The sequence below is a fragment of the Rhinolophus ferrumequinum genome, chromosome 9 (genome assembly GCF_004115265.2).
Source record: "Rhinolophus ferrumequinum isolate MPI-CBG mRhiFer1 chromosome 9, mRhiFer1_v1.p, whole genome shotgun sequence".
In the NCBI taxonomy this organism is placed as follows: Eukaryota; Metazoa; Chordata; class Mammalia; order Chiroptera; family Rhinolophidae; genus Rhinolophus; species Rhinolophus ferrumequinum.
This window is the reverse complement of record NC_046292.1, coordinates 320,138-347,427: the sequence shown is the minus strand read 5'-3', so window position 1 is coordinate 347,427 and position 27,290 is coordinate 320,138. Positions and strand designations below refer to the sequence as shown.

At 58.2% G+C, this 27,290-nt stretch overlaps 1 protein-coding gene across 1 annotated transcript in view; it reads right to left on the bottom strand.

Moving 5' to 3' along the window:
- Positions 1 to 25,839, bottom strand: part of TTLL10 (tubulin tyrosine ligase like 10) — a 49,155-nt gene extending 23,316 nt beyond the window's left edge. The window contains exons 1-2 of the mRNA XM_033113674.1: positions 25,673 to 25,839; positions 22,136 to 22,261 (exon numbers count right to left, since the gene is read on the bottom strand). Of these exons, the coding sequence (XP_032969565.1) occupies positions 22,136 to 22,261; positions 25,673 to 25,839 (293 nt within the window). The remainder of the gene's footprint in view (positions 1 to 22,135; positions 22,262 to 25,672) is intronic.
- Between the last annotated feature and the right edge of the window lie 1,451 nt (positions 25,840 to 27,290).

The window sequence follows — 27,290 nt, the reverse complement described above, 5'->3', positions numbered from 1 at the left end:
TTTGACACCAGTTGCCCCAAATACCTGTCAGCCCATGGTCCACAGCCCGGGACCCAGGTCTGGCTTCGGCCCAACCTGCCCCAACTGCGGTCCGGCCTCGTAGAAACAGGACCAGGGGGCTGCCACCCTCTGAGGACGACCAGCTCCCTGCCTCCCCCAGCTGAGGCTCCGCGCACAGGACAAGCTGAATTCCACACTTGCAGGTGGCAGCTCGCCTGGTCTCTGGCAAGTTTGGAGAGTGGCTGGGAACAATGGAGGCGGCAGCCTGCCCTTCTGCGGCAGCCAGCGAAGGGCAGGGCAGGGCAGGGGAGAGACGGCGGCCCCGGGCTCGCCTTACATGTAGAGCCTCACCCCGCCCCATGCAGGTGCCTGCTCACGCCCGACCAATCTCCGCTCCTGGCCACCGACAGGTGTGTCCCCCGGGCTCCCATAGGCCGGAGGGAGGCAGTTACATGACGCAGCAGGGCGGGCAGGCAGCAGGCCCCGCACACATTCCTGCCCCGCCTCGCCTGCCGGCGGCCCAGGTTGAACAAAAACCAGGCCAGAGAGCTTCTGCCATGGGGCTTGCAAGCCAGCCTGGGGGCAGGGCGCCCACTCCTGTTCAAGCCCCTGGATTGGAAGGGGGCAGCGTTGGGTCACAGCCTGTATGCTCTGCTTGCCCGGGGGCAGCTTTACAAAGGCCCCTGCCCCTTGGGCCTGCAGCCTCCAAGACAAGGGGCAGAAGCTGGCCTGCCCCTCACGCAGGCCCCAGACCCCAGCTGTGGCAGCATTGGGGGTTCTGCTCTACCTGGACCCTTGGAACACTACTCCCATGGGACCCCAGTTGGCCTATCTCACATGGACCCACACGTGGGAGGTGGGGGGCCGTGGCGGGGTAAGGGGGAACACGGCTACTGGGAGGGAACCAGCTACTGGGTGGGGACTGGCCTGGTGGCTACGGCTGCGGCAGCCCCTAGAACACCCCCATTTTGAGACCCCTAGACTAGGGGTTTGAGGTTTCCTGTTGGGGTTTGGAAGGCCCTGGAGCCTGTGGCTGCAGGGCGGGAAGGGACAGTTTGGGGAAGTGACCCTTCTGATTTCAGGTCCGTCCCTGCGGAAGGGCCCATAATGACACAACAGGCAGCCCAGTAATTAACCCAACCAGCAGAGAGGTCCCAGAGGCCCAACTATTTCCATAACGAGCTCCGAGCTCCAAGAGCTCTGGCAGCTGCGCTGGAAACTCTTAATGACAAGGGGCCCGTCCCCGCTGCCAGCTCTCCGCTCACTGGCCCCTGGAGCAGGGCTTTGTACGGCCTCGTCCTTCTGTCCAGGGCCCTGTCTTCAGACCCAAAGCCTGCCCTCCAGAAACAGACCTGGCCAGAGGGTGAAGAGAATCATGAAGGCTCCTAGGGCTGCAAAACTCCAGGAGGCTGCCTCCCATGGCCTCAGTACCCACGGCACAGGGCCCCCAGAGGAGGGCACGCAGCCCATGGGCCCAGACCCCTGGAGTCACGGTGGGGGAACCTGAAACCTCCCATTGGCCTTTCAGAGTGGGCTTCCGAGTCACTGCCCCCTGGACACCTCCAAGCCAGTGCCCTCCTCAGCCAAGCTCATCCTGGCCTCAGCCCCACAGGGTTGTGCTGTGGCCTTAGCCGGTCAGGCTCCTCCCCCCACCCCAGAGCAGAGAGCAGCAGGGAGCTGGTCCCCAGTCCCGGCTGGGCATCTGGAAGCCAGTCCTGGGCACATCAGTGACCTCTGACCCTCTGACCTCCAGGCCCTAGGGTTGTGGAAGTCATACCCCTCCTCAGAATTGGCAAGACACTTGCCCGCCCCGATGCCCACTCAGGGTGTCTGTGTTTGTGTGTGGTGGGGTCAGGACACCCCGGCTGGTGGGCACCTGTGTTTTGGGGAAACTGAGGTATCACTCACTAACCCTAAACCTGCAGGCACTTGCAGTTGTCTGGGAGTGGGAGGGGCTGCTCACAGCTGACCGCCGAACACTCAGCCATGGAGCAGCCTGGCACTGCCACTTGTCAGGACCTCCTGGCTCAGCGCAGAAATGTTGGGGAGGGGCTGACAGGTATGGCGTTGCCAGACTTCAGAGGCTCCCGGGTGGCTGGAGGGAGCCATGGTCAGTGTCCACTGAGTCCCGAGTGCTGGGACATGGTGGGGAGGGAAGGGGGCAGTCACAGGAAGAGCAGTGTGGCCCTCCACCCTTGCCCGTGGAAGAGGAAGTACCCGAAGTGGGTCCCCGCCGAGTGTTGGGACCAAGCAGGGCTTCCTTTTTCTTTCTCGTCACCACAGCAGCACCTGGCCTGTCCTGACTGCTAGATACGACCCAGGAGCAGTCTGTCTGTGTGACTCAGAGGTACAAGGCCAGGCAGTTTTCTGCGGGAGGCTTACCAAGGGACTCTACCAGGCAGCTGACGCGAAAGGCCCCTCACCAAGGGCTCCCCACCCGTTCGGGGCACTTATTCCACAGACTCACTGTCCTTGTCAGAGGCCACCCCTGCTGGCCACAGCTGGGCCACAGATGCGTGCTCTTAGCCCAGGAGTGGAGAGACCAGGAAGCAGCTGAGCTTTGGTAGCAGGGTCGGTTGGGTCTGCCGGACCACCGCTCCCTGACGTGCAGTTCTCCTTGCCCTGTTCACACTTCTCTTTGCCCTGTTTTGCCCAAGTCCCCAAATAACCCAAAGTCAGCTGTGGAACCTGAGACACGTCTGCCACTTTGTGGGCTGAGATGGCCAGGATGGGCCTGGCAGGACGGGCCTGGCAGGACGGGCAGCACACGGTTTCCAGCACACGGTCAGTTGGGACATCCTTTTCCCCTTAGAGACATCACAGGTGGCTGCAGCCAGCCCCAGCTGGGCCCCACGGACCCACAGGTGCCTCAGCTCTGCTGATGGCCAGCCTCGAGGCCCTGAGTGGGGCACCGTCACTCCTAACTGAGCAGCCGTGGGATCTCAGCACAGAGGCACTGGAGGGGCGGCCTGGGACACTTGCCAGCACAGATCTCCCTGGAGGGAGCACTCTCCCGCCCTTCAAGGATGTGTGTGGACAAGGGGCGTTGGGGCAGCCTGGAGCCTCTGGCCTCTTCCAACAGGAGCCATGGTGAGTGCCCAAGCCCTGAATGGTCAGCATGGGCCACCCCACATGGCACACCAGGCCCACGTCATCGCTATCTGCAGGGTGGCAGCTGTACTCACTGCCAGGAGCGCTGGAGAGGCCAGTGGCCACCAGACAAAGGTTCCGGGCTGGCCCACCTGGTGGGTGTGGACATTTCCATGGCAGCAGGAGGGGGGACGCAGCAAGTAAAATGGGTTCTCCAGAGACCAGAGATCGGGAGTCCTGACCTGGGAGGCGTGACAAAAGCCACCCCCACACTTGGGGACACAGTCGGGCTGGTGGCAGAGCTGGCCTGGCTGGGGCTGAGGCCTCCCTGGGCGGGGCAGGCAGGACAAAGGGCCATTGTGCTGTGGCTTGAGGCTGCTTCCTGCATGGCGGCCAGCCACAGACTGCCACAGGGTCTCTGTGCCCTCAGGGCCCAGCCTTGGCCTAGAGGCCAGGCTAATGGAGGGGGGTCGCCTTCCTGACAGGACAGTTCTGGAGCAGGGGGAGAGCCCTGGAGCCTCTAGGTCCTCATGCAGCACTCGGCCAGCCCCGGGCTCTGAGGGGACAGGCTCAGAGTCACCTGCACTGGTTGAAACCGTAGTTTTCCTGCAGCCCCAGGCTCCTGTGACTCGCCTGCTGGCCTCAGCAAAGCAAACACCTGGGGCAGGTGTGGGTGGATGTGGGGGGCCTCCCTCAGCCCCACCACAGGGCTGCTGTCCCTGGGCTCAGGGTCCCCCATGGGGGTGGCGAAAACTGTCACTCACCCTCCTTGCCCTCCCCCAAGTCAGGAGTGTTGACCTGGGTTGGGGAGGAGACTGTGACTCTCCCTCCTGCTACTTTTGCCTTTGGCCACCCAATCAGCAATTTCCTAGAACACAGACATGCTTCAGGTCAAGAAAACTGGGAGGAAGAGACAGTCACAGACCCAGCAGAGCCGGAGCCCAGTGTTTGGGGCTCAGACTTGGCGGTTCTGCCCAGGACAAGGGCACCCCCAGGGCACCAGCTGTGCCTATTGCCCTCTTGCCACCTGCTTCCCACTCTGAGCTGCCCATGCAGCAGACACCCCTTCCCACCCAGGAAGACCATGCAGGGGCCACTGTGCTCCAGTGTGGGGGTGGGGTGCAGTGCCTGTGCCCTGGGACCCTCCCGCCAGCCCCGCCAGCCCTGCTTCCTGCCCTTGATCCACAGGGCCAGGTGCTTCCCCGGCCCAGGCTGCTCCCGCCCGCTGTGCTAACAGGTGAGCGTGCCCTGGCTCACAAGGGTGGGTCCTGCTGTAATTAAAGCCTGCACAGAGAGGGGACTCTCTTGCACCCACCTTTCTACCTTTCTGGCCCTGGCTCCTCCCACCTGACCCAAGGACCCAGGGACTATTGGCCGCCCCAAGCTCAGGGCGAGAGAGTTCAAGCCAGAAAACTTGACCTGTTCCCACACAAGGGCCTCCCCAAGGCCGCCAAGTGGTCCTGGAGGCCTGGTCGTCACAGGGGGCCTTGGACATGCCCACAGACAGGATTAAGATTAGCCCAGTGCTGGGGCCCCTCTCCAGCCCTCCTAGACAAGTCCCGGCCCCGCTTCCCCACCTTCCTGTCCTGGACCATGCTGGCAGGCCCCGGTGTCCAAGCAGGTCCTCCCAACCCCTCGGCAAGCTCCTGCAGCCGACTTGGCCTTGACCTTGATCCCTTCCACCTGAGACCAAAAGCACCTGTGTTGCCACTGGGCCATCTCCCTGAGGGCCACACCTGGTCACTGCATCCAGAAAACACTGGGCCAGAAGTCTGAAAACCTGAGAATGCCATTCTTAGACCAGGTCTCTTGCAAGGCATCTGTTTTCCTGATCCTCAGACTGTCCATTTATTTCTTCTTGAGTGCCCCAGACCCACCCAATCCTCCACAGCCATCAGCTTTGAGGTCCCCAGCTTCCTCCAGGGTGACTTGGCCCGGCCTGTCGGCAGCTAGTCACTGTGTGCTGTCAGGACCTCTGCTCATCCACCAGAGCCCACGGCACCCTGGGTTCACCCGTCCCTGGGAGCCAGAGGGTCAGGTTCTGATGCCACGGCATAGAGGGGGTGGGTGTAGATTGCAGCCCTGGCTACCCTGGCATCTAGAGGTTGGGAGGACCCAGAACACTCCTCCTCAATGGCCAGGGGTCTCAGCCCACACTTCCTGCTGGTTCCAGTTGGGCAGGTGGAGCACGAGTGTCTGGGGCTTTTCCCAGAGGAGACTCTGAGCTGCTGTCATAGGTCAGCAGGGACCCTGGACAGGAAACACGTGTTATCTCCTGCTGACGGGGGACGGAGGCCACTGTCAGGGTCTCCTAGGCTGGGAGGCCCCCCAGGAGTCCTGGTTGGGAAGTGGGCGATGACAGCGGAGCAGGCAGGAGAGCGGGGAGCCCTAAGGACGAGAGTGCCCCAAGGAGGAGGTGGCCCATACTGGCCTGCCTTTCCACAGTTGTGGTGGGCGGAGGTCGTCAGGCCGACCTGCTCACCGAAACAACCAGAAGGCTAAGCCATCTTATTACAGCATCGATGGGCCAAGGAGCTGGCAAGGACGGATCAGGCTAAAATTGAAGGAAAACATGGTCTTGAGAACAAATGAACACAAAAGCTGCTGTTCCCGGGGTCAAATGTGAACTTTTGTTCCGAGGAGCTGGAAGACAGACATGAAAGCTCGGGGCCCCCACTAAGTGAGGATGGGTGTCTAACAGGACACCCTCGCCACAGAAAGCAGGGATCCCCAAGGGTTCCGCCCCCACAGTGAGAATGAAATGCGGCTTTCCAGCCCGAGTTCAAGCCACCTTGCTCTTCGAGGAGCTCAAGTCAAGGTTGGTGCAGGTGCCTGGCAGAAGAGAACCAACTGGGAGGGCACCTTCACCCGAGGCGTCATATTTTTCCTACAGATAATTCAAGTGCAATGATTAGCACACAGCCAAAGATCACCAGGTCTAGTGATCTTTGGTGTAAGACACCAAATGCAAGGGTGTAAGACACCATGGGTAAGAACCAGCAGAAACGAGACACCAGAAAGAATTGCAAGGACCTCAGGTACTGGAGTTATTAGACACAGACTGAAAAACAATGAAACGTACTATGTTGAAAAATGAAAAAAAGAAGACAAGTTTAATGTCTGCAGGGAGCTGGAGCTTACAAAAATGATACAGTAGATGTGAACGTTTAAAAATGAAAGCATATGATAACCACCATTTAAAACTCAATGGACTGGCTTAATATCAGAGCAAAAGTAACTGAAAAGAAAATTGGGGAACAGGAATACAGGTAAGAAGACTTTACCCAGAATGAAGGCTAGAGTTTAAAAGAAAAAAAAAAAAAGAAAAAGGACATTATGAAAAATTCAGAAGGGAAGGTAAGATATATACCATGTTTCCCCAAAAATAACACCTACCAGAAAATAAGCCTTAGCATGATTTTTCAGGATGACATACATCCCCTGAACATAAGCCCTAATGCGTCTTTTGGAGCAAACCTTAATATAAGACCCCGTCTTATTTTTGGGGAAACACGGTATTAGAGAATTAGAAGGAGAATGCGAGAGATGAATATTTGAAAGGATACTGTCTAAGAATCTCCCCATCTTTGCCCAACGTCCTTGGTGGTTCCCAGGGCCTGTAGGAGAGGGCAAAGGCCACAGTGGCCATTTCGCCCCACTGACCTTCACCCCTGGCCTTGGCCCCACCCTAGCCATACCTTCCAGGGGCTTCCCTGGCTGGTGGACACATGGACCCTCTTCTGGAAGGTTCCCCTCCTCTCTCCTGGTTAACCCCTGGGACTCCTGGTGCCCCTACCCCACAGGCCCCATATCCCCCCAGTTGGGGGGTCAGTGAGAAGGTCAGATGAAGTCAACAGAAGTCAACAAAGTCAGTGATGTCAGATGAGGTCAGCGAGGACAGGTGGGGTCAGTGAGGAGGTCAGATACGGTCAGTGAGGAGGTCAAATGAAGTCAATGAGGAGGTCAGATGAAGTCAGTGAGAAGGTCAGGTGGGTTCAGCCAGGTCATGTGAGGTCAGTGAGGTCAGATGGGGTCAGCGAGGAAGTCATTCTGGGTTGTGTGGCCCCTCTTGCATCCCTCCCCCAGGGTCTCACCTGGGGATACCCCCTCCTGCTCCTGGTAACCCCTCGGCTGTTTCCACCCTGTTCTCCCTGCAGGAGACTGTCCTATGTGATCTCCTGTCAGGTCCAGATCGGGGAGAGAGGGAGTGGACAGGGCTTCACCTTGTGCCCAGAGTTAGATTTGAGCGTGACTAGGAGGCAGGGAGGCTCTAGGGCCAGCCTGGAAGGGGTGCAAGGTCAGGGTGGGGGTGACCTCCAGGGGGGAGGGAGGAATAGAGCTTAGCTTAGAGGTAGTATGGGCTAAGTAAGGCCTTTCCCAACTTTCTGGGTGCCCTTTGGGGAGCATCTGCCGTGACCCAGGGGAGGGTCCTAGAGCTATGATGACCCCTGCCCACCCATGGCCCTCTGTAGCTGAGCGGGAACAGGATATCGTGGCCCCAAGTTTTCTTCCTTAAGCGGGACACAGAGACAGATCCTCTGGCCTTCAGAGCCCCAGCTAACTGGGGTTTTACGGGAAGTGAAGGGAAAAGGCTCTGGGCGTCCCTGCTTCCGTGGAGGAGGACACAGGCAGAAACTTCCAGAAACCCACATTTACAGGAAGGCTGCGGCAGGGAGGAGGGGTGGCTGTGGTGGTCCTGAGGGAGACAGAGCCCAGCCCACAAGACAACTGAGGCAGCCCTGGGCTGGTGCTTGGAGCCAGCACAGGGGTGTGGCGGCCTCCACGGCTGCAGGTGCTGCTGGAGCCCCATGGGGCCGTTTGTCTGATGCAACCCAGGCCCCGGGAACTGCAGGCATCAGCTGGGCTGTCACCAGCGCAAAGAGGGAGCCCTGCAGCCCTGCACACACTGGTAGAGAGAGGTGGGAATCCACCTGGGGCCAGGGGGCCTGGCCAGGCTTCCTCTGCACCTCTGGGCCCTGGACCCGCCTCCCTAGAGGAGCCTCCTCCCACCCAGGCCTCAAGTTAATGAGGCTGCTGGGCCCCTGCTTGTCCACACCACCTGGGTAATTGGTCTCCAAAGACAGGAAAGAGTCACTGAGATGCCTGGGGCCACCTCCGGGGATGGGGCTCGAGAAAATTACCACCCCTTTTTCCACTGGCTGGAGCGTAATTGTGCTGTGGGGCCGCCCACCCGGCACCCCAGTTTGTTTTTCAGCTGCACACCAGGGAAGTCGGGGGAGGGGAACACGCTGGGCCCAGGCCACAGCACCTGAGCCAGGTCTGATGGGAGTGGGAGGAGCCTATTTTGCAGGAGTGTTTTTTGAATTGAGGTGAAATCTACAGAACACAAAGTGAACCATTTTAAAGGGAACAATTCAGTGGTATTTAGTGCATTCCCAGGGTTGTACAACCATCAGGTGTATCTGGTCCCAGAACAGTGCCCCGAAAGGACACCAAGCAGGCAGGTCCCTGGCCCCCCAACCACCCACCGTGCCTGTCTCCGTGGACACTTCCTGTCAGTGGATGCCCCCATGCTGCTGACCTCCCGCTCTTTGAGTCAGAGGACAGGCCAATAGAGCCCCTGCACCCCCTGTGATCTCCCAGCTGTCTAGGCCCCCCCAGCCCACGCTGGCACCAGAGGCCCCAGCGAGGAGAAGAGAGGGAGAAGCCAGCGGGGGATGCCGTGGGGGTGAGGGGCTTGCAGCAGGTCCGCCACCTCCTGACGTGGGCTGTCAGGGGCGGGGCACCCAAGAGGGGATGACCATGCCGTGTGCAGCCAGCCTGCGGGTGGGGGTGGGGCTGGAGGAATGCTGAGGTGGGTGGGTTTGGGAGGAAAACCCGCAGCTTCAGTCACATAAGTGTGACGTGCTGGTCAGACATTTCACCCCGAACTCGAAGCAGGAGTCTGGAGACCAGGGGAAGGTGTTCCAGCACGGACACCCAGCTGGACCCCTTGGGTGTCGGTGACCGGAGGGCCGCCACCCATGAGAGTCACGGGCATGGGAGCTGAGTGCAGAGAGCCTGTGCGCCTTGGCACGTGCACCTGGTCACCCTTACTGGGCATGTGTGAAGGCACCACAGGCTGGGTCCCAAAACCGTGAGGACGACAGTTGGGAATAATATGTCAGTTAATGTTTCTAAAAGATGCTGATAGGTCCGATGGAAGGATCAAGACTTTGCTGACCCCCCTCCCTGGTGGATAAGACTTTGCTTAAGACTGTGGCAGGGTGGTGGTGAGGGGGTCAAGGGATGGGGGGCTGGGGCCCAGGATGGCCGGGGTCCGGGGGCTGGGCCAGGGAGCCAGGGACACAGGGGCCTGTGCTGCCACAACACCTGTGGCTGGGTAGGTCTGATCCATCCTGACCAGGCAGGCACCCGGCCTACCCAGACCCACGGAACTCCACTCCAGGATTCTAGCCTGGCTGGCTGGCCTAGATGTTGGGGAGCAGTAGCTCCAGAAAGAAGAGCCCAGAGACCTGTCTGAAACTGCAAGGTCCGTGGGAGGCAGAGATGGTACAGGCAGAGAGGTGGGGGCGCAGGAGGGATCCTGGTAGTATCTGAGGGCGGCACCCAGGGGGAGGTGACACTGGCCAGGCCAGTAGGAGGATTGGGCATGGAGGTCACTGTGACCTTGAGAGAGTGCTGGCAAGTGGCAGGAGGGAGGAGTGGCTGTGGCTCCTAGAGGGGGGAGGAGGGAGGCAGTGAGCAGCAGTGTCTGGAAGGGTCACTGGGGTCACGGAGGGCTTTATGAAAGATGGCAGGGGCATGGTCAGGCACCAAGAGACTGGCACAGCAGAGATGAAGGTGGACACGGTGGGAGCGTGGGGCCTCCAGGAGGCCCCTGAACAGGCCCAGTGGGACTCCACTCGGCCGGGAGCATAGCGTCCACCCCAGGATGGCTGCTGCCTGACCACAGTTTGAGAGGAGGCCTCGGGCTGGACAATTCCTGCAGCCACGGTGGGAGCCGAGGGATTGCAGGGAGAGCAGGCACTGCTGGGCTCTGAGGACCGGGGACAACCACCACACGAAGGGAGATGGGGAGTCCACAAACCACATAGGGTGTCATTGCCCCCAAGGGGCAGCCCCACAGGGGCCTGCAGAGACTGACCCTGGGGGACCCAGAGGCTGCAGCCTAGGAGGCCAGGCCTGGGGGATGGTCATAGGCTGGGGTCCAAGGGCCCCTGTGAATGCAGCGAGGGTGCAAGGCTATGAGAAGGCCCCTGAGGACAGAGGGTGGACGCTCGGCCCAGGGCGGTGGGCAAGGGGAGAGCTGTGGAGGACGCAGGCTTTCCAGGAGGAGGGTTGGGGAGGGGGGACATCCACAGACAGGCACCCTGGACAGGTCCCTTCAAGGGGATGTGCCAGCACTTAGCTCTGGACCTGGAGTCTGGGATCCCTGAGGCCTTAGAGGAGGAGGCATGAGGACAGCTGACGGAGAGGCCCAGGGTTGCTTTGATGACAGCAGTGGGCAGATGTCCAGCCCAGCCAGTTGGAGGAGGTAATCTGGGTGGTCCCCAGTCCTCCCCAGAAGTGGAGCCTGCCTCCATCCTGGGTCTAGGCGCACTTGGGGCAGCACAGGGCCCTCTGGGCGTCCACACCTGTGCCATGGGCAGGGCTGCCCCTCCTCCCCCTGCACGGTGTGTGGGGCTCTGACTGAGACTCAGGATGCGACCCCAGGCTGCACCTCAGCACCCCTGCATCCCATTGAAGTACACAAGCCTTTGCACCCGAAACTGGAGGCTCCTTGCATCCTCCATGGCCCCACCCCATTTCTGCCAGCACCCATGGAATCCCCAGAGTTGGGTAGGGCCTGAGCCAGGGTCCCAGGGATGTGGGAGCCTCTGGAAGACCTCCCTACCATTCGATCATGTACTAGTGTCCATCGAAATGTGTGGCCACCAGGGCCACCCCTAGAGCCAGGAGCCACTGTGACCAGGCAGACTGTCCACCTGGGCTGCTGTCCGAGTGGGATGGGGGCTGGATGCTAAACTAACAGTCATTGGGGTCACCGTGCTGCCAAGAACAAGGCTGGGCGGGGCCTGTGCTGGCAGAATGTGGCCACGCCAGCTTCCGGAACTATGTGAGCAAAGCACAGATGCGTCTTACTGTTGCCAAGATAAAATGTTGCAGCAAGAGTGACAGCCACGAACGCTGTGGCCATGTGTGCAAACGTCAGTTACAAACGAGCAGCTCTTGCGTGGTCAGCTGGGAGGAGGCTGACAGGGAATGTGAATGCTGGGAGCAAATGTAGTTATTTATATGCTTCTGGGGCAATAAATACCTATAAAATCTAAATAATAACACAAGGCAGAATGACAGACGCTATCACAGTCCTAACTGTCCACTGTTGGCTTGGCAACATGACATGGCATGGGAGTACCATCCAGAACCATCCTCGGCTTACAATGGGCTTACACCTGATAAACCCATCACAGCTGAAAATACCATAAGGTGAAAACACCTAACCTGCGAAGCTCACAGCTCCGCGTGGCCTTCTTTACACGTGCTCAGAACACACGTAGCCCACAGCTGGGCCATTCTCTTGAGTTTCATCTCAAGAGTAACTGCCTCCCTCTTCTTCTCACCAGAAGCATGAAACACCAGTGGGCATTTTGTATACATGATGGGATGTAAAAACCAAACACAGATGAAACATGCCCACAAAGCACTGGGAACACAGCCCTGCAGACATCGGTGCTGACCCTGAGAGCGCAGGGCTGAGGGCAGCTGCAGCTGCACAGCGCTCTGTGAGCCTGGGAACAGGTGGGATTCAGAGCGTGGTCTGCATTGAACGCCCAGAGCTTTCACACCATCATGAAGTTGAAAACTCATAAGCCCAACCACGGTTAAGTCCCACTGGAAGTCGGGGCCATCCGTATTCGACTCTCAGCTAACAGACTCCATCTGGGCTTTGGGTCTTTCAAGGAAAAAGTCTGTCCGGGGATTTTCTGCACCTGGTCCATGCTGCAGCTGCCAGAGGAGGCCGAAGACGCCATGGCAACCAGGTGGAACAGCCTGGTGGCACAGGATGGAGCAGAAGGCTCTGGGGAGGGCAGGCCGATGCAGTGAAGTCCCTCTTTCCCCTGCTCTTTGTGGCCTGAGCCCTGAGGCCATTGTGTCATAGGTGGGGTCGTGAGTCAGAGGGTACACCATGGTCATTGGGTCATTGCCCTGGCTGCCTTTGCTGGCCTGGAGTGGGTTGGGGGAGGAGGCTGGGGCAGCTGCCCGATCCTCTGGGGCCGAGAACTACACCTGACCCATGAAGCAGGTTCTGCACCAGACACACAGGGACCCCTGTCCCATTTTCACAGCTTTAACACCTGCATACACTTTCCTGGTTCACTTCCCTGGAAATTCCGCCCAGCCCAGCCCAGCCCAGCCTAGCCACATCCGCTGCCCACGGAGGCACAGCTCACTTTGGGGTGTGCCCCTGGGCAGGGGTCCTGGGGGCAGTACACTTGTCTTGTTCAGTGGGGTCCATGCCCCAGCAAACCTGCAGACCTGTCAAAGAGGTGAGGCCGTTGAGTTGACACTTCACTCCCCAGGACACTGCCCTGTCCCACGCCCCGCCCCGCATGCCACCATCAGGTCTCACCCGACAGACTCCCAGAGGCCTCAGGGCTCTGGCCAGATTCTGTGTTGGCTGAGGTCAGGGCTGGGACTCAGGCAGGGCCCTGTGGGGCAGAGCCGCGGGACCAAGGGCATACATGCAGGGCACACACGTGCACTCTCTGGCCCTGGGACTCCCACCTTCTCACAGTGTTACCCGGTGACAGCAAAGGAGAAATGGGGGGCTTGGTGTGTGGGGACATGGTGTGTGAGAGGTGCAGGGCAGAGGTGGGTCCCCCTGGATGAGCCTCTGTGTTTCTGTCCTGTTTGCAAAGTGACACTTCCCGTGTTTTTTCCTCAACCCCCTTTTCCTCCCAGGAGACCAGCTCAGGTCCCAGGCCTGGGACAGTCATGGCTTCAGGAACGCTGTCCCCTGGGAGCTGACAGCTGGCACTGGGGATGAGCTTCAGGGGTGAGGGGTGGGGTGGACTGGGCTGGGCGGTCATAGTCCCAGAGGAGGGTCATGGGGCCAGAGGGGACGGCAGATGCAGCATGATTGGTGAGCGTCTGTGCGCCTGGTGGCAGGCCTCCTGGCAGCAACACGCCTGTGCTCCCCATGTTTTTCCACTCTCAGTGCAACCCCACCCTAGTCTACCCATGGTTTAAGGAATGAGGCCGACTTGTTCCTACCGGGAAAGGAAAATGGGCAAAACCAGCTGGACAAAGCTGCAAGGGAAGAGCGGTGAGGGAACATTGGCCCTCAAAGTGTCCACCAGGGTAAGGACCTGACAGACAGAGGAGTGGGCCCAGCAGAGACTGGAAACAGACCCACGAGTTCTGGGACTTTGTGTAAGAAAAGGGGGAGCTGGCAGTGAGACTCCAGGAGCAGAAGAGACAAACAGTGAAGCTGCTAGCCCTCCCGCCATTCACAAAATGGGGCGCAAAGCTCTGTGTCTGTACAACCCCAAGGCAGGGACGGCCTTCTGGAAGCACAGAAACTCACACGCAGGAAGATGATCCCAGAAAAAAGGACTCCCTGCTGATGGAAAGGTTGTAACGTATCTTGGAGGCTCAGGGTTCACATCGGATGCATGTCACCTCCTCCCACCCTGTCCTGTCCTTCCAGGGCCCCAAGAGCATCCTGCAGGAACCCAGCTGTGTCCCCTCCCTGGACACGAGGGCAAAGGGCACCACAGTTTATATGCAGGACCCAGAAATGTTGTGGCCACAGGAACTCGGCCTCCATGGGCACTAGCCCATTCCTCTCTGGCCAGACCGCCTTGCTGAGCCTCAGTTTCCCCATCTGCATCGACCCCTCCCCCATTTCTCCCCTTCCTCTGCCTTTTGTCAAATCCCAGGTAAGGGCTGGCAGGAAGCCAGCCGGAAGCAAGGAGCAGCCAGAAGGTGGCAGGTGGCCTGGGACAGTGAAGATCCCTGAGCGCGGCTGCAACACATCCTGGTTTAGCTTCTGGTGACAGGACGTGAAGCACGTCTCGGTCTCCACGAAGCATCTGATTCTAATCTGCAGTTCCTGTGCTCCCAGATCTCATACTCTCCTCTGAGCACAGCCCGTGACTGCCCATGGCCTCACGCCAGTGGTCGCCACACAGGGTGCCCTTCGGAGCTCCAGGACCCAGAGACCGGAAGCCAGTGACTGGGCATCTGGGGCCGTCCCCATGAGCACCCTGATGGTCACCCACACTCAGGACATGCTGACCAAGGCCAGGAACACCTGTGAGATCAGCTGGGCAGTGAGAGGGCTTCGGGGGGACCTGCAAGCCCCCAGGCAGGGCCGCCCCTTGACCCTGCAGGTGTCCAGAGGCCACCGTAGCACAGGAGCCCAGCTTCTGGCCACTGTTCTCCTTCTCCCTTAAAAAACATAGGTCTGGCCCTGCTGTCCAGACTTTGCGGACTAGCATGTGTTTATTTGACAGAAAAGGGCATTCAAAAATGCTACCTTCTACCAGCCATCATTTTAAAAAGCAAACAATGGTTTAACACCATGAAGTGGGGAGGACATGGTCTCTGGATAAAGGATGCTTTCTCCAAATTGCTTTCTGGAGAATTCACTTAATTCCAGAGACCAGTAAGCCCTGCAGGCCACAGGTGGGGAGGGAGCTGTCTTGCCCTGACTGGGTCCCTCCAGCCTCGGGCAGGTGCACCTGTGGCTGGGCACAGCTTACTCTCCTCTCCCCCTTCCCTTTCTTTCCCTGATCCCTCCTCTCTCTCACTTCTCTCTGCCTGCAGGAGCCACAAGGTTGCTGAGTACCCTGAATGTGATGGCAGCTCAGGGAAGCAGTCAGAGAGGGCTTCCTGAAGGAATCAACCCGGGTTGGGGAGAGGAAGGACCATGTCTGTTCCTGAAGGTCTAAGGTAGGATGAACTGGTGGCCTCCAGCCATGGGGGCCTGTGGGGGTGAGAGGAGACCCAGGCTGGTGGCAGGTCAAGACAGCCCCAGTCCCAATGAGACCCAAGGGCATAAAGTCATGTTGTCTGCTCAGCGAGACTGCTGAGGGGCCGCCTTGCCCCGCCCCCCAGGGCCCACAGAGGCAGGAAGTTCAGAGGTAGCGTCTGGAAATAGGTCTGGAGGGTGGGATGGGGTGCAGAGCGGATTCCCCAGGACAGGGCAGAGCGCTCTGCAGTGCTGTCGCCTGGCTGCCAACTCCAGGAGCACACTTCTGCGTGGGGGGCATGTGGGGCTTTGGGTGTGTGACTGAGCATGTGCAGGCCTGCAGAGAGCCAGGCGCCCTGAGGAGGCAGGCAGAGCCACAAAGGAGAGACTGGCTGAGGGCCCAGAAGAGCAGGGAGGCGGGTGGTCCAGGCCCCTGACCTGGAGAGGGCAGGAGGGACCTCAGGAGACCCCCGCCCACCTTCTCACTAATGCCATGGCCACCAGTCACAAAGGCCTCTGTTGGCTCCTGTCACAGGAGGAGACCTGAACCTTTCCCCAGGGTCACAGGGATGTGAACCCCGGCCCACAGGCTGTGCCACACCCCTGGCGTGGGCCAGGTGGGGGCTGGAAGTGCCCTCTGTGCATCCCTAGACTGCCAGGGGTGCTCCTGCACCTGGGACACTGCAGGTGGCAGAGGCCCCAGAAGGACCTCCAGCACTGGACATTGCAGAGGCCTGGGGAGCCCAGGACTGCCTCCCAGGACTGGGGCGGGGTGTGTGTGTGTGGGGGGTTAGGGAGAGCCAGCAAAGCCCCTTTAACTCAAAGCTTCTGTCCTTTCAGGGAAACCCTCTCGGAGGACTGATTTAGGACACAAAGATGGTCCCTAGGGGCGAGCCTGCCCTGCTCAGGTGGGTGGGGGCGGGGGGGGCAGAATGAGGTGGGCAGGGGGCAGACGGAACCATCCTCACCTCCTCTGCCCTCCAGCTGGGTCCGCGCGCCTCCCCTCCACACGCTCGGGGGAGCGACACCGCCCCGAAGCCCCACCCGGAGGCCCCGCCCAGCGCCTTTGTCTCCTCCGCACCTGGCGGGGGCTCGGGTTTCCTTCTGCAAAGCTGGGCTCCCCGCCCACGATGACGAGCGAGCGCGGTCCCTAGAGTGAGGCCACCACAAAGCCCCGGTCCTCCCGCATTGTTAACTGGAAAACCAAAGAAGGGGCGGGGCCGGGGTCGCGGACAGGTGCGCAAGCTCCCGGGCCCAGGTGCGAGCGCGCATGGAAGAAACGGGCAGGGGCTGCCTCGGTCCCTTCCCAATCCCGACCCCACCCAGCCGACGGGCAGGGGTGCGGTCCGCCATCCCCACAAAGGCGCGTCTGGCCAAGTGCCCAGGGCAAATTGACCGCCTGGCCCGGGTTCCAGCCTCCTGCCCCTGCTGTTCTGTTTCCCCCAGTCTCCCGCGGCGCTGAAAGGGTTAAGGGGTTGGGCCCCACCTTTGTTTGCAGATCTGCACCTGCACTCGAATTAACCCGGACAAACGCAGGGAGATTGCGTGAGTCCCACCACGAAAAGGATCCGCCCTCCGGTCTGCGCCCCCGGCTTTGCACTGCAGGGGCCCCCCAGGGGACCAGACCCCTTCCCCATCTGCAGCAAAAGGCAGCATCTGCTCACAGCAGAGGAACTTCACGTTCTGTATGTGGATTCTACCTCTGGGCCGCGGGCAGGCATTAGGATGCCTGCCCCAAGCATTTGGCGTGGGCTCTGTAACCCAACCCCCCAGGGCTGCTGCCAAGGCAGCCCCTCTCCCACACCACCTCCCAGTGAGGACACCTCTGACGTCACTGTTCTGCTACCAGTGGCCACAGCTGCCTACCACATGCCAACTCAGCACCCCCCCCATGGACTCCATGGCCACGTCCCCAGGCCAGGGGGGTCCCATAGCCTTCCACTATAGCCCCCAAATACTTGTATCCTGCTGGGCCTCTGCTCAGCCCACAGCTCTCCAGGGTGACCTCCTCCACCCCCACGGTCCCCAGCCTCCACCCCATATTTCTCCAAGCTCTGCTGGCCCCTCACCAGCTGCCTGCCCCCCCACGGGAAAAATGCTCCTTTTAGCCTCAGGGTGGTGTGGACATGGTGCTGCAGGTGTAAACGGGGCTGCAGGTGTAAACGCCCTTCCTTTGTTCCCCCTGCATGACATACGCCCATGTGCTCACACCCCAATTCTGCTGGAGCTGGGGGCGGGCGTGGCAGGCCCCTCGCCTCCGCTTGGGCAGGCACCATCATCCCTGGGGCCATGCACCCCAGTGACACCAGCCCAAGGCCCTCACTTTCTGACCAGGGATCTTCCTGCTCCCGCCGACAATTTGTGGTCCACAGTGGGGAGCTCTGGCCCCCTCATGTGGGGACAGTCATGCCAGACAGGCATGGGGGAGACCTTTTGTACCTAGAGGCCACCTCGCCTGCTGGGGAGCACATGGTGACGTCCTGGGAGGCAGAGGCAGCTGCCCAGGGATGGTGGTGTTGACAGGATGTGGGGAATGGTTTTATGGAGAGAAGCTGCTGACCTGGTCTCAGTTTTGTGGTGGGATGGGTGGGGGGATGGAGGCCTTGGGGTCCTATTGGGAAGGGAGGGCAGGCGTCCTGGGACCCTGGGGCGGGGTGGGGGGGGAGCAGGCACGCAGGATTTCACAGTGAGGTGCCCTCCCCTGTGCTGTTTACGTCAGGCCTATTTCTGAGGAGTCAGGGCTTCCAGGTCTTTCCTACCCCTCGCTCCTCACGCTCCAGGAAGGGGACTCGGGCAAAGACACACATTAATCAAATCGTTCTTTTTCAGGAAAACAAAACAGGGGACCCACATTGTAGGACACGTCCCCTCCCCAGACCACCCACCGACTGGGTCAAGCTCCAGAAAACTCTGCACTTGTCCAAACAGGCCTGGGAACCCAGGTCTGGATTGAGCCAAACCCTCTCGTAGACAGACAGGCAGATAATCATGGGTGTCCCCAAACTCCCAGCTGCTGACCCTGACACACCCCTGACAGGTTAGAGGGAGGTTCATTGCTGTCTCCGAGGGGCACAGGAGGCAGACTTGGGCAGAGAGTAAAGGACAGGGTTAATGTCACAGCGAGGGTGAAACATCACAGCCACTGTGTGGCCGCTGTCCCACCCCCCCACTGCCTGGGAGTGGACACCCAGGAACAGCGCCCCACTAGGGTCTTCCTGGCCGGTGGGGAGGACGCCATGTGCCCCCAGCTCCCAGCCTCTCACCTGGGGCCTCGGACCTCAGCCCACAGTGACCCCATGTGGCAAGGACACACTAGAGGCTGAAGACAGGAGACCCAGGCCGCCCCCCCCCCCCCCCCCGGGGCTCCGAGCACACACCAGGCCCCACCCTGACGGACCCTGGGCATCTTCCCTTTGCTTTTTCTGAGAGAGTGAGCGTGGCAGTGTGGCCCATGCACCAAGCCCACGCTTCCGGTTCCGTGTCCTCCCCGAGTCCACAGGCAACACCTCGTTTCCCTCTGTGTTTTCTCCTTGTTGATAAACTGTACACTCCTGTGTACAACTGGAGTCCATGTGAGCTGCAGCACAGCTGAGCCTGAGCAACGGAGGGTTGGGGCGCCGACTTGACTCCCCAAAAGTTTACTGTCGCCCCTTCGCATCGCAGTTAAACCAAGTACGATGCAAACCAGTATTTCGCATTCTCAGCTACCAAAAGGACTGTGTTTGATGCGTGTTGCTTGGCTCGCAGGGCTGGCTGTGTTTACTGAAGCAAACGGGTGTGGAGGGGACCATCTGCACACAGCTCAAGGGTCAGCTGTTGACTGTCTGTAACGGACTTTTACTGGCGGTTTTGTAGGACGATGTGCCAGGTGAACGCTCTGCTTCACGCCTAAGTCTGGTCCCCCCGAGTCACCTGGACCCCTTCCGTCCATGGAGAGCCTGCACCTAACACCCTCTTATGACTGAATCATGTCCCCCAATTTCATATGTGAAGCCCTGACCCCAGGACCTGGAACGTGATTATATTTTGAGACAGGGCCTTAACAAGGTGCTTAACTTAAAATGAGGCCAGTAGGTCGGGGCCCTGTCCAGTCTGACTGGGTCCTTGTAGGAAGAGGAGAGCAGGGCACAGACACAGAGGGCCGACCACTGAGGCCACCTGGAGCAACCAGCCCTGCGACACCTAGTCTGGGATTTCCAGCCTCTGTGGCCCTGAGGTAGTAAGTCCCTATTGTTGGGGCCCCAGTCTGGCACTTTGGGACAGCCTCCCGTCTACCCCAAGCTGCTGAGAGGCCCTTACCTCAGTGCACCCCGCACAGGGAACCCTATTGCAGCTCTGCTCTCAGGGACAACCCCTGTCCTGTCCCTGAGGCTTCCTTCCTTGCCTTGAGTCTGACGTGGGCTTGCTCACTGGGCCACCTGGCCACAGCCGTCACCCATCTTTCCATAGAGTTTCTTGTCTTTTTCTTGACAATTTACAAGAGCTCTTAGCACAGTGTTGACTAACCACTTATCATCTGCATTAAAATGTTTCCTCAAACCAATTATTTTTCTGGTGACCTTGCTTGTGGAATGTTTTTCTACATTCAAGTTTTAACTTTGACATTCAATGGGACTCTAAGGAAATATGGAAATATAGAAAAGATTCTGTGCAAGAAAACTTAAGAAAAAACACTTATGAATATCCTCAAGAAAATAAGAGAAGATATTGTGACCACGGAAAGAGATTAGAATGCTATAGAAATAAATATTCAGAGAACAAAAATGACCTGGAAATTAACATGGCAGCAGAAATCTAAAGCTCAATGAAAGAGCTGGAAATCAGAGTGAAGGCGTCTCTGTGAGAGTAAAGCCAAACACCAGAGAAGGAACTAGGAATGGTAGCTGGAGGCCAGTCTATGAGGTCAAAGACCCTGATAATATGTAGCACAGACAGCCCAGAAGACAGATGGGAGGGAATAAAGATTAATATGCAAGAAAATCTCCTGGACCTGACGGACAGGAATTTCCAGAAGGAAAGAGCCACGGGGCACCTAGAAAAGGGGATGCGAATGAACCCAAATAGAGGTCATTTTCTCAGACTGAGAAGACTGGGGACAGCAGGAAGGCCCCTACAACGTCCAGTGAGAAAAGCAAGCAGGTTTCATGCCACAGATCAGGAGCTAAAGTGATACCACGCTGACCCACAGCGTGGGGAGCTGGGAGGCGCTGGGGTGAGGTTTTCACCGTTTGGAGGGAGAACAGTGACCGCCCTGGGGTTCGAGCCTGGCCCCACGGCCACCAGAGAGAGAGAGGAGTAAGGGCCCTTAACACCAGATGTGTATCACGTGCCTTTCTCAGGAAGCTATGAGGACACGCTCCACCAACACAGAAGTAACCAAGAAAGAAGAAGGCGTGGGATCCAGGGAAATCCAACCCTGGGGACAAGCAAAGGGGATCTCAGGATGGAGACCAGGGGAGGCCTTGAGCCGAGCTGTGCCGCAGACCGGGAGGAGTGACCGGGAGGAGTGACCAGAAGGCTCCAGAAGTCTCCACAGGGGCGTCCAAAGACGCTCTGTGTGTTTAAGCCCCTGGTGAGAGCCTGAGGATGAATTATTCGTGAGCTCAGAGAAAACCCAGCGAGCAGGAAAACAGAAAGGTGATTATTAACTCCAGGGGGACGCTTACGTGCGGGCAGGTGCGCCTGTGGGCAGGCAGGTGGGCCGCTGTGAGCCCGGGTCCAAGCCACCGCCACCCCAGATGATAGCGTGCCTCTGCCAGAGATACAGGGGGACCCCAGCATGTGTGGGAGCGGGGAGGGGGGAGGCAAAGAAGAAATGCCTTCTTCCTTATGGTGAATTCAACAGGTGACACCCAACATGGGAACCCCGGGAGCTGTGGTTCAGTCGTGGTGTCCCCGAGAAACATTGAGTGCCACAGGGGCCGTCTGGGCACGGGGTGGCAGGCTATCTGTCCCAGCCTCACAGAAATGTGCCACTCTAACTACGTACAGGTAGAATGGTGATTGAAAACGGAACTGAAAACTCAGCTGGCGTCGTCATCGTCTGAGGCCCGGGCATCATTTCAGTCATGCAGGAGGGACCTGTGATTAAAGGTTACCTGAGACTGGCTGGGAATGTCTGTCCCGTTGCTCTCAAGGACGTCTTCCATCACCATTCCCAGCTCCTCCACAGTACCTGAGCTTGTCAACATTCTCCACCTCCCTTTCATAGGGGACATCCTCCCGGGGCAGCACCCAGTTTCCTGGCTTTTCCCATCACGGGGCTACCCGTAGTCCAGCCCCCCAACCCCTTTTGCACCTCGCTGGCGGATGGTCCCCACTGTGACCTGCCCATTTGCTATATGACCATGCCGGGCTAAGTGCCGCTGTGGAGCCATCCGAGTCTTAGCCCATGTCTTGCACCGTGGGCCCTGAATCTCCGCAAGGTTGGATTTCAGCTTTCATCGAGGAAGCTGGTCCGACCCTGGCCAATCAGGAGTCCCCCACCTGCAGGGTAGCCCTGCATGCATGTGTTTTGTTAAGTGCAGTAAATCTGGCTTCCTGGCAGGCACTTCCGGCTCTGCCTTGTCTGGGAAACGTGCACCACGGCCACCCCGGCTGCCGCCTTCCTCCCAGGGCCCAGGAAAGTTTGGCTGTGGCTCAGACACTGCCGGGTCAGAGTTAGTTCCCCCGTGATTAGGCTAACAGTGACCTTCCCACAGGAAGCTCAGAAGCACCCACAAATGCCACCGAGGTCCCAGACTCCCAACTTCTCCTGGGGGAGCCTGTGCGTCACCATGCGGCCTTTTCATACAGACACATGGGGCTGAGTTTCCAGGAGGTCACGGCACTCAGGTGGATGCAGCTGGCCAGCCCGGCCTGCACAGGCCCGGGGACGAGCCCCGGCTTTCCCCGCTATCTCAGATGCCCCCAAATGTGTGCTGTAGGACCATCGCCACCCACCCCCTACAAAGAGAGCCTCCGAAGGCCCCCAGCACCTGAGTGCCACGGGCAGCAGGCTGGACCCGACTCAGAAAGAAAAGCTTCAGAGTGAGGGGGCTTTGAGCCAGCTCGGCCCAGAAGCGATAAGGCAACTGCAGACCCCACCACACAGACTTCTCCTACCTGGTCCCCGTGAGGACGTGGGGCAGCGGCCAGGCGGCTCCCAGGGTGGCCTCCTCGGCCTGGCCGGGAACGCGGTGCAAACCTTTGCCTGGTACAACCGGCCTCTGCAACGCAGCCCAGGAATTCCTGCTGAATAATTTTTAACTTGTGCTCTGAGAGAAAAGCAGGTTTGCGTATCCGTCTGTCTACACAGGAATGCCAGGGCTTTCAGTGAAAAGTGAACACGTCAGTAATAATGAGGAAACCTGCTTGGGGGGTGGGGAGAGAGAAAGAAAGCGGTGTGGGGCCCGGTCAGGGCCTGCCTGCCCCCCCCCCCACTCCCCACCCTCTAGGTGAGAACCCAGGGGACCACCCCGCCCCCACGCCTGCCCCTCCTGCACTCTCTTTTCAGCGGCCTCACGTTTCAGGCACCACCCCATGACCTGCACACCCGCCCCCCACACTCCCACAGGTAGTTCTGTCCTCGTCCCAGGCAGAGGCCACATGGAGCTCCTGTGGGCCCTGTGCCCACGATGGGGAGGGGACAGCCTGGCCAGCCTTGCCTTGAGTGACTGTCCCACAGTGAGCTGGGAAGGGCAAAGTCCAAACCCAGTTTTCCTTTAAAAAGACCCTGAGTTCCTCCAGCTCTGAGACAGGCGTGATGGGCCCAACGCTCTCGGTGCCCCAGCGAGGCCTGCAGCCCCTGCGTGGGAGGGTCTCTTGCCCAGGCTCACGCTGGGAACACGTGTGGCAGTGGGTACCCACTTGCATGGTGTCACAGAGGTGAGTGACAAACAGGACACAGGCCAAACCAGGGCAAGGCTGCAGGCCAGGACCCCTGTGGCCCCACGCACGGCTGTACGGGACGTCCCCAGCCTGGCAGTCCATGTCCCCAGCCCAGTGGCACCATCCGCGCCCGGCCTACATGCTCTGTGCTCTGGTGGGGACGGGCCTGTCCTGTGATCCATGCACTTCTGTAGCTGCTGACGGCTTTGGCCATGACCCATCCGAGGCCCTCGGGCTCAGGGGCTCCTCTTCCGGAACGTTCTTGTTCACGGCCTTTGCTCGTTTCCTCACTTTGTTTTGGAGTTTCTGTCCTCTTCCTGCTAAGTGGCAGAACTCCTTGTATATCCTGAGTTGTTGCCAAGCAGCAGCCTACCCGTCTGTCTCCTCGTACCTGCCCCTAAAGCAAGGAAAGTCTGTGAGACGGATCCTTTCAGGGACTTTGCTTCACCTTTGTGCTTGTACTTTGTATCTCCCTGTTTGGCCCCAGAAAGATGCTGGTCAGCCAATGACGGGTATGACTTACCACGTGGAAGGCAACCTAAGACAGGTGGAGGCCCGTGGGGACCCACAGGAGAATCCATGGGGTGGATAGAGGTGGGCACAGCACCCCCCCTCGCTAAGGAGAGCCTCTGCCTCTGTGGCTGCATTCCTTCCCACAACCTGCAGGGGAAGAGATTCAATGGTGTGCTCTCCATCTATTCATATGCATAAAGGTTTTGTCCCTCGGGGAAGTACAGACATCCTGAGACTTATGGTCCAGCTGCCTGCAGGCAACGGTGATTGGCTTGAATCAGTTTCCTATTATGATGTGTGGGATTCACAGATCTTGAGATTGACAAGCTTTATCTCCTTTACTTCCCCACCTAACTAATAAAGGTACTGTATAGGCCTCAGTCCTTGAGGCTGGAGTCCCTTGGTCCCGCTTACACTCTATTCATGGCTACGATCTTTTCTTAACCCTGCGCCGCCCTCCTTGCTCCCCACACACTGGGTAACGGTCCTTTTGTCCCTGTCACTCAAAACGTCTCACTGTGCTGCACTCAGCCTGCTGGTGATGATGTGAGGTGACGCGGGGCCTGTTTGATGTGTGAGGTGAGTGACGCGGGCATCGTTCTCTGTTGGCCTTCTGCTCCGGTGACCCTGGGTGGCCGAGCCGTGACGATGTGGGCTAGGTGTCAGGAGCAGATGGTGTCGCTGGTTGGGGACCCAGACGGTCAGACCACAGCTGGCCACGTGTAGCTGAAACCCCGGGAAGCAGCACCACAGGTAAGGAAAGGGCAGCTGTCTTCTCAGGTCCTGTCATGGCCGTGGGCCGGGAAGCCCTGTTTTTGACACCATCAAATGCACCATTTTTTGCCAGGTGGTCTGTGTGTTGCAGGGTTTGTTTGGGGTCTCCTTCCCTGCCAACTACCAGGCCACCAGGCCCATGGGTGGCTCCATATCAGGAGCCTGGTCCAATCCTGGTCACTTGGTTGGTGCTGTCATTGTACATCAAATACGCTCGAATGGAAAAGTCTGTGCCTACGCCTCCCGCTCCCCTGGCCATCAAGGCGTTTTCCCAGACCTGCTTGCTCTGTGTAGCTGTGGAGCTTTGCTATGAGCTATGAGGCCCTGATATCTGGACAGCTAGCTCCCCCCACCCCACCGCCACACACACACTTCTTTTTAAGGCTCACTTAGTTATTCACGACTTTTTCTTTCCTAAATTCTAGAGGAAGTCTATCTAGTTCCTGAAAAGCTCTAACGGTCATGTTGAATAGGATCACACGGACCTCACGGGTTAACGGGGGAGAACTGGTCGCTGTGTAGTACACAGCCCCCACCTCCATCCCCCCCGGGAACATGGTCAGCCTCCACAGCTCCCCGACACAGTCTGGGTGGCTTCTCGCTTGAGTTAAATCCTACACACTTCATTGTGTCCCTTGCTGTCGTGAATTATTTTTTTCTAATTGTTTATTGTGGGTATCAAGCAAGACTATTAATTTTGTTTTCATTTTTTAAAATTGAGGTGAAATTCACATGGCATAAAATCAACCATTTAAACTACGTTCCAGTGGCCTTTATACATGCACAATGTTGTGCAACCACCACCTGTATCTGGTTCCAGAACCTTTTCATCACCCCCAAAAAAAGCCCGTCTGCATTATGTAGTCAGTCCCTGCCCCCACCCCCAGCCCTCCGGCACCCACCAACCTGCTTTCCGTTTCTGTGGATTTACCTGTCGTGGATATTTCGTATAAATGGATTCATACAATATATGACCTTTGTGCGGCATCCTTACAATACTATTGATGTTTCATTGAGAAATATAACATAAAATTTACCATTTAAACTATTTCTAAGTACAGTTCAGTGACATTAAGTGGCTTTCACGCTGTTGTGCAAACATCACCTCTGGAATTTCTCATCCTCCCAAACTGGACCTGTCCCCATTAAACACCCACTCATCCTCCTCCGCAGCCCCTGGCACCACCAGATACTTTCTGTCTTTATGTTTGACTCCTCTTATATGCCTTTTTTACGTGGGATCACAGTGTTTGTCCTTCTGTGTCTGGTTTATTTTGCTCAGCACAATGTCTTCAAGATAATACTATTGATTTTTGCAGGTTGGTCTGTTATTCAGCAATGTTATTGGACTCTTATTCTAACAGTTTGCCCATCAATTCTATCGGTTTTTCTAGGCAGATGATCATATCTTTTGGCAAGTAACATCAGTTTTTTTCTCTCTCCTCTTACAAGCCTTACGCCCCTCCTTTAGTTTTCTTCCCTTACCTGTTGGCCAGGACCTCCGATACGGTGTCAGGCAGTAGCCATGATGTGGGGGCGGCCCTGACCTGATTCAGCTCCTGAAGACAACGCACCACCGCTTCTCCACTTAGTGTAAAGTTCACTTTGAGGTTTCTCTGGAACTTGAGCACGTTAGTGATCTTCCCGCCCATTGCTAGTTTGCCAAGAGCTGTTTGTAAAGTCACAAATAGGTTTTGAAATTTATTAAAAGCTTTTTCCACATCAAGCGAGGAGATCACATTTTCTCCTTTAATAACCAGGCTTGCATTCCAATGACAAAGCCCATTTGATCACTGTGTATTGTTTTTAATACATTATTGCATTTGATTAAGAACCAAACCCTACCTCCCCTTCACGGCAGGTCCCAGATGCCCAGGCCCACCTTCCCACAGCACTACCCAACCATCCCCTGCCCTGGCCTCCCCTTAGCCTTTGCTCACCTGCAGGAAGGAAGGTGGCAAAGCACAAGAGGCAGGGAAGGCTCAAGACAGCACAACTGAACACCAGGCCTCCAAACACATTGGAAGGCCACCCTCTGCCCCCCATGGACAGCTGTGAGCACCACACAAGTCCCTCCCCTGACCTCCTAGGCATCAGAAGGCCCCCTGGAACTTGAGAGACCACCAGTGGAGTCCTTGTAGTGACTATAGGTTAGCGTGTTGTGAATTCTAATGGCATCTTAAATGCTTACACCATTCTCAGGAAGGAGAATGCAGGCAAAGGGAACAGAGACAGCATTTCAGAAAACAAATCATCACATGAAGGGGAGCAGGGAGCTTGTCTCATCTTTTCCAGTGGGAGACATGACAGGAGGGGCTTCCCACCCCACATAGAGGACACAGAGGAACTGACACGTTCCCTTCCCAGGCTCTGACCACCCTGGGGACAGGAGCAGAGAGGGAACCCACCATCCCCTGAACAGTCCGTGAGCTCTGACCAGGAGCAAGTCGGTACTGGGCACTGAGGCTACAACAGCAAAGGCACGGACCAGGTCTCGGGTGATGGGAGGCTTTTGTCTGGGGGCAACACGTGGACTGAACAAAGGAAAGGAGGTGGTGGTGAGGGTCTTGGGGAAGTATTCCCAGCAAGGACAATGGCCTTGGGGCAGGTATTGGAAAGCGGGGGTGAGAGCCAGCGGTGGGCAGGTGCAGGGAGCCGGTATGATATAGGGAACAATTATGTCCCGGGGGTAGGTATGGCTGGCCATGGGGCAGGGGCAGGGAGTGTGGGGTCTTCCCAGCTGGCCAGGGCAAAGGATCAATGTGTGGGGGAAACCACAAATGTTAGGAGTTGGCAGAGGATGAGATGCCCCCATCCTTGGCAAGAGTGACAGGGCAGCGAACGAAGGCCAAGAGAAGACATGGAATGACGAGCGGTCTGGGCCAGAGAGGGTTGGGGGACATGGTGCGGGAACCACAAGCACGTCCCCAGACAGCCAAGGGATCAGAGGTGTTGTCTGTGCCCCGGGCAAGCACCAGGTCAGAGGCCAGTGATCTGGAGGCCCTGGGGCCTGAGAGCAGGGCGGGTGTTGGAGCGGCACCCCCCACTGGTCTCCACCTGGAGACCCCCTGCCCACTCCGGTTTTCCGTCCTGCTCTGCTTGC